The 18,793-nt window shown below is 42.5% G+C and overlaps 2 protein-coding genes across 3 annotated transcripts in view; both read right to left on the minus strand.

Annotated features, from left to right (window-relative positions):
- Positions 1-1,242: 1,242 nt before the first annotated feature.
- LOC135547886 (prolyl 4-hydroxylase subunit alpha-2-like) lies at positions 1,243-12,378 on the minus strand. Its single transcript, XM_064977098.1, has 13 exons — positions 12,242-12,378; positions 11,564-11,721; positions 9,320-9,451; positions 4,068-4,307; positions 3,683-3,858; positions 3,280-3,468; positions 3,121-3,191; positions 2,741-2,840; positions 2,569-2,619; positions 2,430-2,489; positions 2,260-2,328; positions 1,797-1,893; positions 1,243-1,326 (listed from the first exon to the last, which is right to left on the minus strand). The coding sequence occupies exons 1-13, from the start codon at positions 12,376-12,378 to the stop codon at positions 1,256-1,258; spliced, it is 1,551 nt and encodes a 516-aa protein (XP_064833170.1). The 3' UTR covers positions 1,243-1,255.
- A 3,078-nt stretch (positions 12,379-15,456) lies between these two features.
- The window catches only part of LOC135548823 (prolyl 4-hydroxylase subunit alpha-2-like), a 34,738-nt gene continuing 31,401 nt past the window's right edge, over positions 15,457-18,793 (minus strand). For both annotated transcript variants that reach the window (XM_064978780.1, XM_064978782.1), the window contains exon 15: positions 15,457-15,970. In XM_064978780.1, the coding sequence (XP_064834852.1) occupies positions 15,900-15,970 (71 nt within the window). In that variant the 3' untranslated portion in view covers positions 15,457-15,899. The remainder of the gene's footprint in view (positions 15,971-18,793) is intronic.

Consider the following 18,793-nt stretch of genomic DNA (forward strand, 5'->3'; position numbering starts at 1 on the left):
CTCTTTGCTGCTATAACAGCCTCCACTCTTCTGGGAAGGCTCTCCACTAGATGTTGGAACATTGCTGCTATAACAGCCTCCACTCTTCTGGGAAGGCTTTCCACTAGATGTTGGAACATTGCTGCAGAGACTTGCTTCCATTCAGCCACAAGAGCATTAGTGAGGTCGATCACTGAATTTTGCCGATTGGGCCTGGCACGCAGTCGGTGTTCCAATTCATCTTAAAGGTATTCCGATGGGGTTGAGGTCAGGGCTCTGTGCAGGCCAGACAAGTTCTTTGTCTCTCCTTCACAGTGGGGGACGAGAATATACTGTGGAGTCTCAGAGAAAGATGTAAATCCCTGGTGCGTCGGAGGCGCCAAAAACACGTGCAAAAAATGTTTGTTTGTGCTTAGTCTTCACATCGGCAGTGGCACCATCCAGAAACAGGCACCCTCTTCACCCACACATGCCTTGTTGGATTTTAGTTTGACGTTTATCTATACAGAGTGATTTTTGTCTATGTTAGTTTGACGTTTGTCTATACAGAGTGGAGAACACAGACTCAGAGTCATGTATAGCATCTCTGAATGAAGCCTTTACCTGCACTGCAATGCATCAATGGGACATTGTGCTCCTTTTGTAACCTGGTTCCAAATCTGTTAGTGCTCTTGTTAACTCCATTGCTGTCATTTTCATGCCAAAAATTCCATTAGGCATGAGAGCAGAAACAGACATAGTAGCAATTCCTCTACATTAGTTTTGACCTCTTCTATTTTCTCGTGTGTGTGTGTGTGTGTGTGTGTGTGTGTGTGTGTGTGTGTGTGTGTGTGTGTGTGTGTGTGTGTGTGTGTGTGTGTGTGTGTGTGTGTGTGTGCTGCAGATTAAGTGGATGCTAAAATCAAAACAGCAAGCAAAATATATTCTGTGGTATGTATAGAAGAACAGTGATTATTGGTCCAAATATTTTATTACTCTGTCTTCGACAATGTATTTTAAATTGCTCATACAGATCTAATCAATCACGTCAACTACTCTATGGACTACCCGCAAACAATATAATTTTCCACAATCACTGTAAAAAAAAAAAATGCCACACAGTTCAAATGTCAGATTGGTATTGTTGACATCTTGTCCTGCTTCTTTCTTGTCCTGCTTTGGGTGATTCAGTGGGTCCCTCCCCCAGGTGGCCAGCTGAGGCCAAGGAGAGTAACAATGGGGAAATGTTCAGGAATGTGTAGGTAAACTGAGGGGAGAATCCATCCTGGCTCCAGTTTCAGTCCATCTGGGACAAAGAGCATCTTCTCCTGAACTCCTGTCCGTGGGCCCGCACCCATTTATTGGCAACTAAAACCAGGGAAGAAGTAAGAGTCAAGTTCTGTTCATTTCATTTTTTGTAATCTCTCATTTACCCATTATATTATCTAATTATCTTATCACTTTATACTATTTTCCCTTTATTATGTACTGATCAGCTGATAGGTTGTTTTCCCATCTGACTGTAATGTTGTTAACATAAAACAGATGTTATGGCTCAAGTTCTCTCTGTACCCTTCTGCTTTAAAGTACCATCAATGTACTCTACCTGTGTCTTGGCAAATTATTATACCGGTTACTTACATTACAATATATATTTTTTTAATTATTTGAATACATTTGTTTTGATTATTACATCTCAATATGTTTTTTAATTATTCTTTTTATATTATATGGATTATTATGTCTTAATTTCAATAAAATGTTAATAATAAGACAGAAAAACTTTTTTTCAACGTAATTGTCCATACTATGAGGCATAGGTTTTGATGGGAACGTACCCCATTTATTGCCCACAAATACAGGGCATGCAGCGTGTAAGGTCCTAGCGTCCTCCTCTCCATTCTGCAAAAGGTTGTACCACAGCACCGCTGAACCCTATAGCAGATTACACAGGTAACAATGAGTTCACGGATATGCCTCAATCCAGATCTACAAGCACTACTCACATGTTTTACTGGCTTAGGGCAGAGATGCACAGCTCCAGCGCTCATTAAGGACCACCTATAGCGTATGAGACTGATTTCTACCTGAGGAACTAGGTACATGCACTCCCCTGCCAATCAGTAGCATTAATCAACCAGTTCAGGGCCAGGGAAAACCATTACGCGGCAGAACTTGCGGGCCTGAGTTCTGCATCGCTGGCTTTTGGACAACGCACATGGACACCAGTAGTGTTTAACGTCGCTGTCACTACCCATGTAACCATGAGTGATGATGATGATTAGTCAGCTTTGAATGTACCTTGTACGGTCGGAGAGCAGCTCCTATATCAGGGAACACAGTCGATCCACCCACTTCCACATCACTCATCTGACGTGGATCAGAAGAGGGAGACATTATGTACAACACAGTCACACGTTTCATTACTTTGTCACGTTTTAACCAGAGATGTCGATATACAGCAGTCTTACATAGATTAAGATCGTTGCGATCCTGCCACCCCTCGTCATGTAGTCTGTGTCATTGGTCAGCTGTGGAGCATAAGAATATTACTTAATATGCTTGTTGAACAAACAACACATACCATTATCAAATTATTTTAATGCTTACCTTGTTGTCGAAGTGTGGTTCATATTGGCCCCCAATCCCATAATTTGCAACCTGGAAAAATCTGGCATTTGAGACATTTGAAAAATTCCACAACCTAATCCCTTAACCCTATCCTTATCCTCCAGCCAACACCTGGGCTTAACCCTGAGCTCTGCCTCTAGCTGTCACCTACCTGGAGCATCTCTGCTGCCTCCATGTCCAGCCCAGTCAGGTCAGCCATTCTCTGGGTAACACGGGAGATGACAGGGTTGTCCTCGTCAGCCAGCCATGCACTGGCCACACAACACAATGGGTTTAGATAAAGTCATAGGGTCACATAAGGTCAGAGGATATCACAGAATCTTTGGCCTATGATCGATCCTGACTGTCCAGCTTCACAAGTGGAACTTGCAAGAATAGAGAATGTATAGAAAAAAACAGAGGAAGGCTTTATTGTGTATAAGTAGCTATTCAAATAGAAGTTACACATTACATCCTGTCTTCTTAATGCATAGTGGAATTCAATGCACTAATAAAAAGGCACTATTTCATAACAACATAAACACAACCAACCTTTTAGCCACACGGGTTTCAGCTGAAAATCTTTCCCCTGTCACATGGTCTGACACCTTTGCTCTGTCAAGCTTGGTCACAATGCACAACACAAAATTGAGTCCACAAAATAGACACTTGTGAATATTTTCTTAGTAGTTTAAAATGAAGCTACAGTACCTTTGATCGGGATAGGTGTTTTATGGTCTCAATCTCCCTTTCAGATACAAGGTCATGATACCGTATTATTAGTGGATGGTCCCATTCCTGCTCCTCTTTTATAGGGGCATAGATGAGTCGAGGGTTGCCTCTCCCAGTGCTGTACCTGCACTGCAATGTCCTCTGTCTCCTCGGGGTCTGATCATCACAGACACAGCGTCTTTCATTCATAACACTCACAAGACAGGTAGACGATGACTATAGAATTCATGGAAAAGTTCATGTTGCACTTCAGAAGCAAGTCTTGTGTGAACGCTGAACTATGGCCAGCTTTGTTACGGGATGTTAAGGACAGACTGTTCATTTACATTCATAGGATGTTGCTATTTGTAATTGAGTACGAGGGACTTGCCATTTTGACGCCCTCCCCTCTGCAAAGAGATTCGTAGGAGGTTTCGCTTGCTGGTTTGATTAGTGTTAAGATGTCCACTGGTGCATCTAAGGGCAATGAGGGTGTTTGTGTCTGGCTCCCACACCGGATGCTCTCTCTCAGGGTTCTGTAGTAGGCCAGGTGCACCTTGGTCTGCATGCAACTGGGGTCTAAGGGGAGGAAGTGTTTTGACAGACACACACTGTTATGTAGCACATCTTAGCTAACTCTCAAACTTGAGTCCAGATATCAAATTAACATGGTAAAATACTTCACAGGAATTTGGGTTCACTCTCTAGAGATGAATGATCACTGTATTGTTTTTGAAACCAGTGCATAAGAGAAACAACTGCTCCTTTATGTAACATAGGCCACATACCCAGTTCCTGCAACTGTTGTGTTAGCTCCAATGCTAGAGGCAGGTTACCCATCTGAAAGGCTAGGGGACCCAGGTAGGTCAGAACCTCTCTCCTGGTCACCAGGGCTGGGATGCCATCCTCCAGCTGCCTGAAGGTCTCCTGGAGCCAGAGCAGGGCATACTGGAACTTGTGGTTCTGCAGGGCCACCATGGCAACGTGGAAGGAGTCATCTGGATCCAAGGGTGTCACATTTACCTGTCCTGTGAAGCAAAGCAAATCATGCTACATTTTATTTGTACAGCCCTTTTCATTTAAGACCGCACTGAATACAGCAACAACCTTAAACATGTATTTATTTTTTTTACTTCATTTAAAAGGATATTGGTCAGATACTATACAAGAAACACAGACTATTGGAGGCAGCATAAGACTAAATGGCAGATCACAATATCGACTTAGCTAATGTGGAATTGCTTTATGATGGCTGTAAAATGTATCATTTAGCTATTTGATTTGGAATTTTAGGATCCCTATAGGTATAAAAAAAATTATACAAAATAGATTGATGAAATTTTGAATTTGGTCCCACATGTTTTGAGCCCCTCATATGGCGGTGCTGGCATTTTTTCCATGTTATTTTGGAATTAATAGGCATCACATATCAGTTTGCAAACAATGTAAAAAATAATCTATATATCATTGAGTTAATAAAGCCTCATACAAACATGGTCTCTTTTTTGTTTTCTTGAGTAAAGTAGCTCCAAAATGCAGATGTTTCAGCCTAGCTCAGTGCTTTCTGTGGTGATGGTGCAAGTCAGCAGAAAATACGGAGAGTTGCGCCGTGATTGGCTCAGAGTTCTGTCACTCATGGGGACTTTACGTCACTGCCAAGTATAAGAAGAGTCCTTGAACATTCTAGCACTTGGGTGGTGCCATAGAGTTACATTAGAAGTGCCCATCCAAGAAGGCTCAAGGTCATTGGCCACAGATAAAATGTCAAATCGCGTTATATCTACAGTAGCTTTGATTGGACTGATCATGTCAACATCATACTTTCACAATCTTAGCTAGCGGTCATCATCATGAATCAAGTCAATAATCTACTGGCAAATCATTTTTAATCCTTGTCATATGAAGAGAAATAATGAAGTGGCAGTGACTGTGTGGTCCCAAATCTGGGATTAATGGGCTCATTTCCAAATTTAAAAATGATAAACATTCAACATTGGCCCTGCTGTCAATGAAGCATTATTTGTGCCACGCTCACAGCAACTGTCCACCTCGGAACTGCAAAATCTTGAACTCAAGTTAACTGGGAAGTCAGGAATAAACGAGCTCCGACTGGGAAAATACGTTTTGAATGGTCATCCAACTTGGAATTGTAAACCCGTCCTCCAGTTGTTTTGAAAAAGCACCATAAATCCAGACAATGCCAGACTTTGATGACAAAATTTGCCCCACGATGGACAGGCACGCAAACTTCCTGTCCAAGACCAAAAATGCATTGTATGCTGCTGCATAAATTATGTAATATACCAGGAAGATGTATACTGTAGCTAAGAAAGTAATACTAAGTGTATGTTCTCTGTATACATCAATGATGTCGCTCTTGCGACGACACCATTCTGTATACTTCTGGCCCTTCCTTGGACACTGTGTTAACAACCCTCCAGACGAGATTAAATGACATACAACTCTCCTTCCGTTGCCTCCAACTGCTCTTAAATACAAGTAAAACTAAATGCATGCTTTTCAACCGATCGCTGCCTGCACCTGCCCGCCCGTCCAGCATCACTACTCTGGACAGTTCTGACTTGGTATTTGTAGTTGTCCACATATTCTACGGTGTCTGGTTAGACTGTAAACTCTCCTTCCAGACTCACATCAAACATCTCCAATCCAATAGTTAAATCTAAATTGGCTTCCTTTTCAAACAAAGCATCCTTCACTCATGCTGCCTTTTAGTTGAAAACTGACCATCCTACCGATCCTCGACTTTGCTCAGACTCACATTTACAAAATAGCCTCCAATACCCTACTCAATAAATTGGATGCAGTCTATCACAGTGCCATCCGTTTTGTCACCTTCTGCCCCATATAAAACCCACCACTGTGACCTGTGTTTGCTCTTTTGGCTGGCCCTCGCTTCATACTCGTTTTAACCCACTGGCTCCAGGTCATCTACAAGACCCTGCTAGGTAAAGTCCTCCCTTATCTATGCTCGCTGGTCACCATAGCAGCACCCACCTGGAGCACGCGCTCCAGCAGGTATATCTCTCTGGTCACCCCCAAAACCAAATCCTCCTTTGTGTCCGCCTCTCCTTCCAGTTCTCTGGGTATCTGCCAATGACTGGATGCTGAACTACAAAAATCTCTGAAAACTGGAAACACTTATCTCACTCACTAGCTTTAAGCACCAGCTGTCAGAGCAGCTCACAGATTACTGCACCTGTACATAGCCCATCTATAATTTAGCCCAAACAACTATCTCTCCCCCTACTGTATTCATTTATTTATTTTGCTCCCCATTATTTCTATTTCTACTTTGCACATTCTTCCACTGCAAATCTACCATTCCAGTGTTTAACTTGCAATATTCTATTATGCCATTCTTTGTTTTCACAGATTCATAAGAGTGTTATTGTCTGAACTTTGTTTGTTCCTCCGTGCGTTCGTACGGGTTCTCTGTTGTCGAGGGCGTTGTGTTTTTTTTTATTGTGCCATACCTGTGTTGGTGGACTTGCCAATTAAAGTATGCTTCTCAGACATCTCTGCTCTCCTGCGCCCGACTCTTTCACCTTCGTCCTAAACGCAACATTATCACAGAATCCAGCACCACATTCGATGGAGTCAGCAGGAGCGGACACGCTCCCAATATCTATGGAGGAGCGCGTTCAACACCACACGGCAGTGTTACACCGGCTAGGAACCGCGATGGATCAGGTGATGGCAATGATGGAAAGATGGGAGAGAGGTGGCCTTCCCACACTTCCATCAGCCACACTCCAACCAGTACCACAACCCTCTCCTTCATTGCCTGGGTCCAGTGCTATTCAACTCGCACTCCCGAGGGAGCGTGGGATGGAATGACAGGGCCCTGATCGATCACTATAGGTGCAGTTTGCACGAGGACGTCCATAGGGAGCGAGCCTGTAGAATCGGTTCCTGTCAGTTTCATTCCCCAGCCCCTCCACTCCAACACCCATGGAGCTAGGAGGTGCTGCAGCGAGGGCGACCGGAGGGGGGGCCCTTTCCTGTACCAGCTGTGGTCGTAGAGGGCACACTGCTGACCGGTGCTGGAGGGGTCCTTCCGGGAGTCGAGACGCCAGGTCGAGCACTGCTTGGACACCTCAGGTGAGTCAGCACCAGACTCACCTAGAGCTCCCTGTTGGCCATATGTTTTTACTCATTTATTTTTCTGTTTTTTTCTCCCTCTCTACAGCATAAGGCGCTAGTCGATTCAGGCGCAGCTGGGAACTTTTTGGATCGTGCGCTCGCGTTAAGGCTAGGGATTCCCCTGGTGTCGTTAGACCAACGTTTCCCTGTGCATTCCTTAGATAGCCGACCATTAGGGTCAGGGAGGCCACGGTTCCACTGGACATGGTAACGCAGGGGAATCATAAGGAGCGGATTAGTCTCTTTCTTATTGATTCACCTGCGTTTCCAGTGGTGCTGGGAATTTCCTGGCTGGCTAATCACAATCTGGAGATTTCAAGGAGACAGGGGGCTTTTCGAGGGTGGTCAGAGGAGTGTTCAGGCAGGCGCATAGGAGTTTCCATCGGTGCGACGATGGTAGAGAGTCCAGACCAGGTTTCCACTGTGCGCATTCCCTCTGAATATGCCGATTTGGCTGTCGCCTTCTGTAAGAAGAAGGCGACCCAATTACCACCCCATCGACAAGGGGTTTGCGCGATAAACCTCCCGGTAAACGCTGCACTTCCTAGGAGTCACGTATACCCTTTGTCCCAGGAGGTGACAGTGACTATGGAGACATCACTGAATCTCTGGGACAGGGGTACATTTGGCCCTCCACGTCACCCATCTCCTCAAGCTTCTTTTTTGTGAAGAAGGAGGGAGGTCTGCGTTCGTGCATTGATTATAGAGGTCTAAATTCAATCACAGTGGGGTTTATCGCCACAGCAGTGGAATCATTTCACGGGGCGCGTTTCTTCACAAAACTGGACCTTAGGAGTATAATCTGGTGGGTATCCTGGAGGGAAATGAGTGGAAGACCGCGTTTAGTACCACATCTGGCCATTTAAAGTCCTGAGTAGGATAAACGAGGTGTGTTATAGGTTACAGCTTCCTACTTACTATCGTATTAACCCCTCGTTCCATGTGTCTCTCTTCAGGCCGGTGGTGGCTAGTCCCCTGCAGGACGGTGAGGTGCCTGAGGTCCCTCTGCCCCCTCTGGACTTCGAGGGGTCCCCAGCGTACACAGTACGTGCTATTCTGGGTCTCGAGACGCCGGGTGAGGGGCCTAAAGTAACTCGTGGACTGGGAGGGGTACGGTCCGGAGGAGAGGTGCTGGGTACCGGTGGGGGACATTTTGGACCCTTCACTTCTGATTGACTTTCACCACCTCCACCGGGATCGCTGCGGGAGCCACGCATGGTACTGTCACGACTTCCACCGAAGGTGCCTCCCCTGCCTGTTCGGGCGGTGCTCGGCGGTCATTGTCTCCGGTCAACTAGCCGCCACTGGTCCCCTTTTCCTTTTCTGTTAGTTTAGTCTTATTAGTTGCACCTGTTCCTTTTGTGTTTCTTGATTTTTGTCTACTTAAACCTGTTAGGCCCGCTTAGGTTTGTGCGGGATTATTTTGTTACTCTGGTGGTTGTGGATGTGTTTTCGTTTTGTTTGTTTTCTCCGGACTAGTTGTCCTGTGTTTGGGCTGGACAGTGGTATGCGCCCTGTAATTTGGCGTGACCGTTTGTGCCGGAGAATAAATAATTACATTTCACCCAACCCTCTGGCTCTCTGCGCCTGACACCTACCCACCACTCCCAGTGACAAGCCCAAATGTTACATTAAAGGAAAGATACTACTAAAATATGACATCTTTTTTTTTACCCAATAAAGCAAAATAATGATTCATCTTACATAAATCATCAAGCAATTGTGGCCATTGAATGATCCTTTTAGGTATATTGCTATCAAGAGAAAAGGCCTAGGAAAATGACTATTCATAGGAGGCTTAAATTGCAATGGTCTGATTTACCAGAGTGATTATTTACCAAAATTTCTAGACGTACAGTTCCCAGTTTAGTCTCACCTGACACATCCACTGTAATGATTTGCAGTTGTCTGTATATGTCCTGTAGACGTATAAGACCCAGTGCAACCCCATCCATGTCCTTCTCACTGGGGAGCCGCTGGGAGACCAATGATACATTAGCCAGGAAATCTAGATTTATGGAAAGGTTTAAACACGGCAGGAAAAAATGGAACAAGAGTTAATGGACACTGGGTCTAGTCACTTTTAACACGTTCATATCCAAGCATACATAACTGATTTAGTAATGGAGTTGTGTAAGGTTCAATAAGTCTGCGTACAAAATGCCACACTGTTCCCTAGCGCACTGCTTTTGACCAGTAGTGCACTATATTAGGAATATGGGGCCATTTGGTTCACAGCTTGGGTCTTGTAGTCACACTTAATATGTCATGACCAAGCATAACTGGTTTAGTAAGGGTCTTGTGTAAGCTTGAGTTAGTTTGAACAAGGTTATTTAAGACTCACTTATACAACCGATAATTATAATAAGGTGAACATACAGTTGAAGTCGGACGTTTGCATACACCTTTGCCAAATACATTTAAACTCTGTTTTTCACAATTCCTGACATTTAATCCAAGTAAAGATTTCCTGTATTAGGTCAGTTAGGATCACCACTTTATTTTAAGAACGTGAAATGTCAGAATAATACTGGAGAGAATGATTTATTTCAGCTTTTATTTCTTTCATCGCATTCCCAGTGAGTCAGAAGTTTACATACACTCAATTAGTATTTCGTAGCATTGCCTATAAATTGTTTAACTTGGGTCAAACATTTCAGGTAGCCTTCCACAAGCTTCCCACAATAAGTTGGGTGAATTTTGGCCCATTCCTCCTGACAGAGCTGGTGTAACTGAGTTCGGTTTGCGTGCTCACACACGCTTTTTCAGTTCTGACCACAGATTTTCTGTAGGATTGAGGTCAAGGCTTTGTGATGGCCACTCCAATACCTTGACTTTGTTGTTCTTAAGTAATTTTTCCACAACTTTGGAAGTATGCTTGGGGTCTTGTCCATTTGGAAGACCCATTTGCGACCAAGCTCTAACTTCCTTACTAATGCCTTGGGATGTTTCTTCAATATATCCACATAATTTTCCTTCCACATGATGCCATCTATTTTGTGAAGTGCACCAGTCCCTCCTGTAGCAAAGTACCCCCACAACATGATGCTGCCACCCACGTGCTTCGCGGTTGGGATGGTGTTCTTCGGCTTGCAAGCCTCCCCCTTTTTCCTTCAAACATGACAATGGTCATTATGGCCAAACAGCTCTATTTTTGTTTCATCAGACCAGAGGACATTTCTCCAAAAGTACGATCTTTGTCCCCATGTGCAGTTGCAAACTGTAGTCTGGCTTTTCTATTGTGGTTTTTGTGCAGTGGCTTCTTCCTTGCCGAGCAGACTTTCAGGTTATGTCGATATAGGACTCCTTTTACTGTGGATATAGATACTTTTGTACCCGTTTCCTTCAGCATCTTCACAAGGTCCATTGCTGTTGTTCTGGGATTGACTTGCACTTTTCGCACCAAAGTACTTTCATCTCTAGGAGACAGAACGCGTCTCCTTCTTGAGGGGTATGACGTGTGCGTGGTCCTATAGTGTTTATACTTGCGTACTATTGTTTGTACAGATGAACGTGGTACCTTCTGGCGTTTGGAAATTGCTCCCAAGGATGAACCAGACTTGTGGAGGTCTACAATTTTTTTTCTGAGGTCTTGGCTTGATTTCTTTTGATTTTCCCATGATGTCAATCAAAGAGGCACTGAGTTTGAAGGTAGGCCTTGAAATACATCCACAGGTCCACCTCCAAATGACTCAAATTATGTAAATTAGCCGATCAGAAGCTTCTAAAGCCATTACATCATTTTCTGGAATTTTCCAAGATGTTTAAAGGCACAGTCAACTTAGTATATGTACACTTCTGACCCACTGGATTCTGACCCCTATTATTGGAAAAATGACTTGTGTCATGCACACAGTAGATGTCCTAACCGACTTGCCAAAACTATAGTTTGATAACAATACATTTGTGAAGTGGTTTAAAAAACGAGTTTTAAATGACTCCAACCAAAGTGTATGTAAACTTCCGACTTCAACTGTATCTGCATCATCAATCCATAAAAACATGAGGTTGTATTAACAAACGCACAATCAACAGCGGAAGTGTGTCTATCAAGCAGATAGATACTAATGTGTATACATATAATGATGTTAATTTCAATTGAAGATATTAGATCATTTACCTGCAATATATGAAGAACATGTCTTGGTAACTTGTTCCACGATGTTCCGCTCCAGCCTCAGTCTTCGCACCAGCTTGTATGCAGTGAAAGGGTTGCTGATGTATTTTTCCAGATCCTCTGGGAAGTCTCCAGAGGCATTTTCACAGGCTTCAACAACACTGTGTTTGATTATTAGAAAATATGATTAACTGAAAGCCCATTTCTAAGACCAGCAGCATGTAGTATGTAGGAGTTATGGCACCAGAGGCCACAAAAAAAAGAGAAAATACATTCTGTTTTGAAAAACCAAGTAACTCCTAGATTACGGTTGGAAAATGTTCATTTTCTTTCAACAGCCACATACTATATCTACATGTCCACCTACCCTGGTGAAGGCCAGAATGGGGCCGAAACCACACATGCAACATTTACATTTTTTTCATAATATGAAGATTTCCGACAGCAGTCTAGGAGTATTCCGTTTTTTCTCTTTATTGCCAAGTAGATCAATAAAACAATTAAAATTGATTCCAACTCTCTTTTTAGAGGACTTAGACTAGATGATTGTGCCAAAAGATATAACTTTCAAGTCGGAAACTGGGTACTTCGGATTCCTCAACGGATAGATGAGGTTAATTGCTGAATATTATGTGACAAAGTGGAGATTTCACTGAAACCCACTACCCTTTGCACGGTCACCTGTTAAATCGGTCTATGCATTGTTTCTGTGCTGTGATGAAATCTCTGAGGCTCTGGATGAGGCTCCGCTCAATGACAAGCAGTTCCATCATGTGATCTGTCAGGAAGGGGAAAATGCCGTTCCCAATGAATGTCATCTGACGCTCATAGACACAGAGGTGCACATACACTAATAGTGAATCCTCTTTAATCACAAATCTGCGAATGACCTAAATCCTGACTTTAAAGTTTTGATTCAGTGAATGTGCATCTAAAAAGTAACAGAACTTTACCTGTAGAGGAGTAGAACTCAGTCTCTTCAGCACAGAAAGTCCAGCCTATCAGCAATAATAAAATCACACGTCGAAGACTATTTGATTCCATTTCCTGGCCAGTCGCACAGTTCTAGCCCTATTTTAGTAAAACTCCAAATATACCCAATGTATATGTTATATATACATTAAGGAATACCCAATGATGATGTTGAACCAGCAAATACAAATCGTATTCTTCTCAGATTCCAAGACGAGTGTCCAACGCAGAAATGATGTGGTAAAACACAACGACTACGTTCTGAAAGACACTACTCCAAAGTCAGTCTAGAAGCCAAACATGTCCACGTCAACGAGTCTGGTCAAACCCTTACATCTCGAGTCACCTGCACCTACAGTTTTCATAAAGCACAGTCATGGCAAATAGAGGATCGTTTCATTCGCACTAATCTCAATTGAGTAACCTACTGTACAGTTTAAGGCCACAGATTATGGCACTAGTAAGAGCGTGCGAGCTACATTGTCTATCTCTTGTCTACAGCATTTGTAAGAGAGATAGAAAAGTGCCAGGAAGTTGTGCAAAACCATGTAGGCGCTAAATCCCTACAACTAACTCCCTGATGGCCTGTGTCTCATAACACCTAAGTAGAAATGAGTTTCGTTTAACTGCGTATTTAGCGCTGAACTGAACCAGGGTTATGGAGATACCACCAAGGGCTTCTGTTAATCCTTTAATGACAGGGTGTGGACATGGCTTCATTTATGGTGAAACACCAGAAGACATAAAGCCATGCTTAGCAACATGAATCATAGGCTGAGTCCCTCTTACACAAACTCTTCAATTCTCTTACTCAACGCATTTACTCTGTTAGGGTGTCATCTGTTTGTCTCAAATGAACCACAAAGTGCACCCTTATCAACATACAAACCTGTCATGAGAGGATCTCTAGGGAATTTTGACAGCAATTTGACATAATATCCAAACAAGGCTAAGGGAGCGGTAGAGAGAAAGGTATTTATGAGTGTGGAGGGACAGTAAATTAGACTTGTGCGGTAAATTAACTTTCCTGTGTTCAGTCAATACTAAAATAAAAGCACATGGTAAGCTGCCCCACAGTCATAGTAGGGTAAGGGCAAGTTATGGAACAAGGCAGCTTGGCGATATCATGGCAGAGAGGAGGGAATGAGACCTTTACCTGCAGGCCCACAGCTGATCTCATCTATGGTACATAGGTTCCCATATACACTGAGTGCACAAAACATTAGGAACACCTGCTCTTTCCATGACATAGACTGACCAGGTGAAAGCTATGATGCCTTATTGATGTCACTTCAAATTCAAATCAGTGTAGATGAAGGGGACGAGACAGGTTAAAGAATGATTTTTAAGCCTTGAGACAATTGAGAAAACAACTGTGTATGTGTGCCATTCAGAGGGTGAATGGGCAAGACAAAGATTTAAGTGGCTTTGGATGGGGTATGGCAGTAGGTGCCAGGCGCACCAGTTTGAGTGTGTCAAGAACTGCAACGCTGCTGGGTTTTTAATGCTCAAAAGTTTCCCGTGTGCATCAAGAATGGTCCACCACCCAAAGGATATCCAGCCAACTGGACACAACTGTGGGACGCATTGGAGTCAACATGGGCCAACATCCATGGAAGGCTTTCACCACCTTGCAGTCCATGCCCTGACGGGGTGCAAGTCAATATTAGGAAGGTGGAAATGGAAAATGTTGACACCAACACTGCTGTAATGAGTTACAGGGTAAAGGCTGAGATGTTACCAAATCGCAGTCTGCTCAGACATGTGTCCCTGTCCATGATCTCGTCAGAGCATTCTCGAACAGCGTTTAAAATAATCATTGTGACATGCGGAAAAACACTCAATGTTTTCAGTGTGGTGCTTAAAAGGCTCATTTTAATAGTGAATGTATGACTGACTTTCGCAAAGTGAGAGGCTGTGTTTGAGAGTGTCAAAACCGTGATGTAGCATGGGTAAATTGTGACTGACTGATCGACAAATAATACTGAATAGTTATTTTGTAGGTGATTGGACTAGTCAGTCTTGACTCGTCTTTAAAGTCGACTGGAATGTTGAACACGCCCATAGAGTTTGGTCAAGTTCCCCTGCTCAGACATTGCATCCATCCACCAATGGTTGCGTACCAGGTCATCAACTTTCCTGTTGGACACCACATTGCTATAACATATGATAAAAATACCTTTCCAGGCGTTGTAAAATCTGGCATGCATCATCAACGCCTGGGCAGAGGAACACAGCCCATGTGTGTCAGAAAAATGGCACCCTCATCACCGCTTTGCTACAATTCTCTGTTGTGAACAGTTGGGATGTGTTCATCTGGAAAATATGTCATCCTTACTAGGTGGTGATGGTGGCATGGCTTTACATTTTTTTTATTTTTTTATATTTGATTTATCTAGGCAAGTCAGGTAAGAACACATTCTTATTTACAATGACGGCCTACACCGGCCAAACCCAGACGACGCTGAGCCAATTGTGTGCCTCCCTATGGGACTCCCAATCACGCCCGGTTACATACATGAATAGCCTTTCTCAATGGTGGAGGTGATGACATTATGAAACAGTAATGTTAAACAACTTTGTTCACAAGGTTACAATATAGGCCTTCCAATGTAGCCTGGTCTCATATCTGTTTGACAATGACTGACAAGGAGTTGGCAGGATAGCACAAACAGACTGGCCCTCTTGTGGCTAACTCCTGAAGTGGTTCATATCGGATGATGACGAGTCCTTTTTTCTTGCACTGAGATCATGCAGGCAGCGTTGATGGGATTTATCAGGCAGTCAGATATAAATCATGAGCCTTAGCCAATTTTAGGCTAATTTAGAAAAATGTCATCATAAAATAGGTTAGGGCTAGGCAAAACCTCATAACAACTTACATTTGACAGAGCCGTCAAGAGATCAGCCATCACAATAGTGAATGTAGGTCTACTGCACTTTTAATCAAATACACTGTTTATTCTGCTCCACATTTTCCATCTTTTAAAAATGTCACAATCATACAGTGTAATAATTTAAGAAGTCTATAAATACAAACGTAAATGGACAGGAATAGATGAAGCAGTATGTTCTGATAGGGTTGTGCAGTCAGTATGTGGTTATGCATAAGTCATTTTGTATGAAACATCTGAATGCTAAACAAACATGTAAACAAAACAAGAAATCAGATACTTTAACGCTACATATCCATTTCTCTTTATCCCAAGCTTCAGATCATTGTTAAAAGCCATAATGGATACCACAGTAGGTAGGTAGGTGTGTGTGTGTGTGTGTGTGTGTGTGTGTGTGTGTGTTCAATCAAAAGTTCAGGCACTGCAGGTGGAGTGTACTCCTCCAGCCAGGGGTCAGGGGTGAGAGGTCAAGTTCAGTCCACTTCTGTCAGGCCACATGGCCTCCTGAACTCCTGACCTCGTTCATGGATCCATTTGTTGGACACTGGCAACAGATTTTTAAAAAAAAAAGTACATTATGTCAATGTCAGTCTCAATTCAGTGGAAGTCTCAATTATCTCCAATGTGTGAGATTAGGGCTCTGTTAAAACCTACAACTACCAGGAAGACTCCACTCACAGGTAGATGCTTCCTATTCCAGAAGTACAGTGCCTTCAGAAAGTATTCATACCACTTGACTTATTCTACATTCTCTTGTGTTATAGCCTAAAAAACAAATGGGCAACAAAAAAATATGTAAAATCTCACCCATCTACACAATACTCCATAATGACAACCTGAAAACATGTTTTTAGAAATTATGGCAAAGTTATTGAAAATAAAATATCTTATTTACATAAGTATTCACACCCCTGAATCTTTTTTGGAAGCACCTTTAGCAGCAACTACAGCTGAGAGTCTTTCTGAGTAAGTCTGTAAGAGCTTTCCACACCTGGATTGTACAACAATTGTCCATTATTCTTTTCAAAATTCTTCAAGTTCTGTCAAATTGATTGTGGATCAATCCTAGACAATAGTTTTCAGTATACTGAACAAAAATATAAAACGCAACAATTTCAAAGGTTTTACTAAGCTACAGTTCATATAATTAAATTAAATACATTTAAATACATTTATTAGGCCCTAATCTATGGATTTCACATGACTGGGAATAGAGACATGCATCTGATGGTCACAGATACCTTAAAAAAAAGGTAGGGATCAGAAAACCAGTCAGTATCTGGCATGACCATAATTCGCTTCATGCAGCGTAGAGTTGATCAGGCTGTTGATTGTGGCATTGGAATGTTGTCCCACTCCTCTTCAATGGCTGTGCGAAGTTGCTGGATATTGGCGGGAACTGGAACATACTATTGTACACGTCGATCCAGAGCATCACAAACATGAAACATGAGGTGATGGCGTCGGATGAACGGCACGACAATGGGCCTCAGGGTCTCGTTATGGTATCTCTGTGCATTCAAATTGCCATCGATAAAATGCAATTGTGTTTGTTGTACGTAACTTATGCCTGCCCATACCATATCCCCACCACCACTGTTCACAACGTTGACATCAGCAAACTGGTCTCCCACATTACGCCATACACTGCTATCTGTGCAGTTGAAACTGGGATTAAACCGTGAAGGGCACACTTCTCCAGCGTGCCAGTGGCCATCGAAGGAGAGCATTTGCCCACTGAAGTCGGTTACGATGCCAAACTGCAGTCAGGTCAAGACCTTGGTGAGGACGAAGAGCATGCAGATGAGCTTCCCTGAGACGGTTTCTGACAGTTTGTGTAGAAATTCTTCAGATGTGCAAACCCACAGTTTCAGCTGTCCAGGTGGCTGGCCTCAGATGATCCGTCAAGTGAAGAAGCCGGATGTGGAGGTCCTGGCCTGGTTACATATGGTCTGCGGTTGTGAGGCCACTTGGACGTACTGCCAAATTCTCTAAAACAACGTTGGAGGCAATTTATGGTAGAGAAATTAGCATTAAATTCTTTGGCAACAGCTCTGGTGGATATTCCTGCAGTCAACACCCCAATTGAACACTACCTCAAAACTTAAGTCATCTGTGGCATTGTGTTGTGTGACAAAACTGCACATTTTAGAGTGGCCTTTTATTGTCCCAAGCACAAGGTGCACTTGTGTAATGACCATGCTATTTAATTAGCTTCTTGACATGGCACAGCTGTCACGTAAATGAATTATCTTGGCAAAGGAGAAATGCTCACTAACAGGGATGTAAACAAATTTGTGAACAACATTTGAGAGAAATACGCTTTTTGTGCATATGGAACATTTCTGCTATCTTTGATTTCAGATCATGAAACACGGGACCAAACTTTACATGTTGCTTTTACATTTTTGTTCAGTGAACACTTTGTATTCAGGACAATTGGTTAATTGCTTTGCCACATTATTTTGCAGACTCCATGTAACTTATTATGTGACTTCTTAAGCAAATATATTTAGGCTTGACATAACAAAGGAGTTGAATACTTATTGACTCAAGACATTTCAGCTTTTAATTTTTAATTAACTTGTAAAAATTTGAAAAACATAATTCCACTGACATTATGGGGCATTGTGTATAGGACAGTGACAAAGCAAATCTGAATTTAATCAGGCTCTAACACAAAAAAGTCAAGGGCTGTGATTAATTTCTGAAGGCACTGTAAGTGTATGTGCAGGCAGACTTTCAAAAAACAAACACTGCGGATCATTCCATGTCATTTCCACAAGCCATGAAACCCACCATCTCAGATTGTTAGAAACAGATAAGAATTCCCTTCAACATTATTTTGTTGAAATATAATTTGATCTTTGAGAATTTAAGCTACCTGATTGTACACAAATTGGCCATTTTATTTGATAGGATTCATATATTATTCAATAAATATAGTATCCAACCTCCGATTTGGACCAAACTTCTTCTTACCAATAAGTAAGACATGAGGAATCCAAAAATGGTTGCTAAGAGAAGGTCAACAACATCTATTTCATGGAGAACTGTCTTGACTTGTAGGACCACATCATTTACAGTATTTTTACCATGAGCAATTAGTTTTCTACCCAAAGGTGCAAAGAAAATGTTGTGATCCATTTAATATATACAAGTGACCAGCAAAATTGGTAAAAAGGTGTGACAGTATAGCAGGAACAGAATCATCTAGTGGTCAAAACCTGGTACTTTCACAAAGTTTAACAGGAAATAAGTCAAGTGACTTCAATGACTAATTTCTCTGAACAGGGGGAAACAACTGTCACCAGATTCACAGGGAATACATTACATAGTATGAATAAACAATACTCCAAGATGCAGC

Source organism: Oncorhynchus masou, chromosome 11 (assembly GCF_036934945.1).
Source record: "Oncorhynchus masou masou isolate Uvic2021 chromosome 11, UVic_Omas_1.1, whole genome shotgun sequence".
NCBI lineage: Eukaryota > Metazoa > Chordata > Actinopteri > Salmoniformes > Salmonidae > Oncorhynchus > Oncorhynchus masou.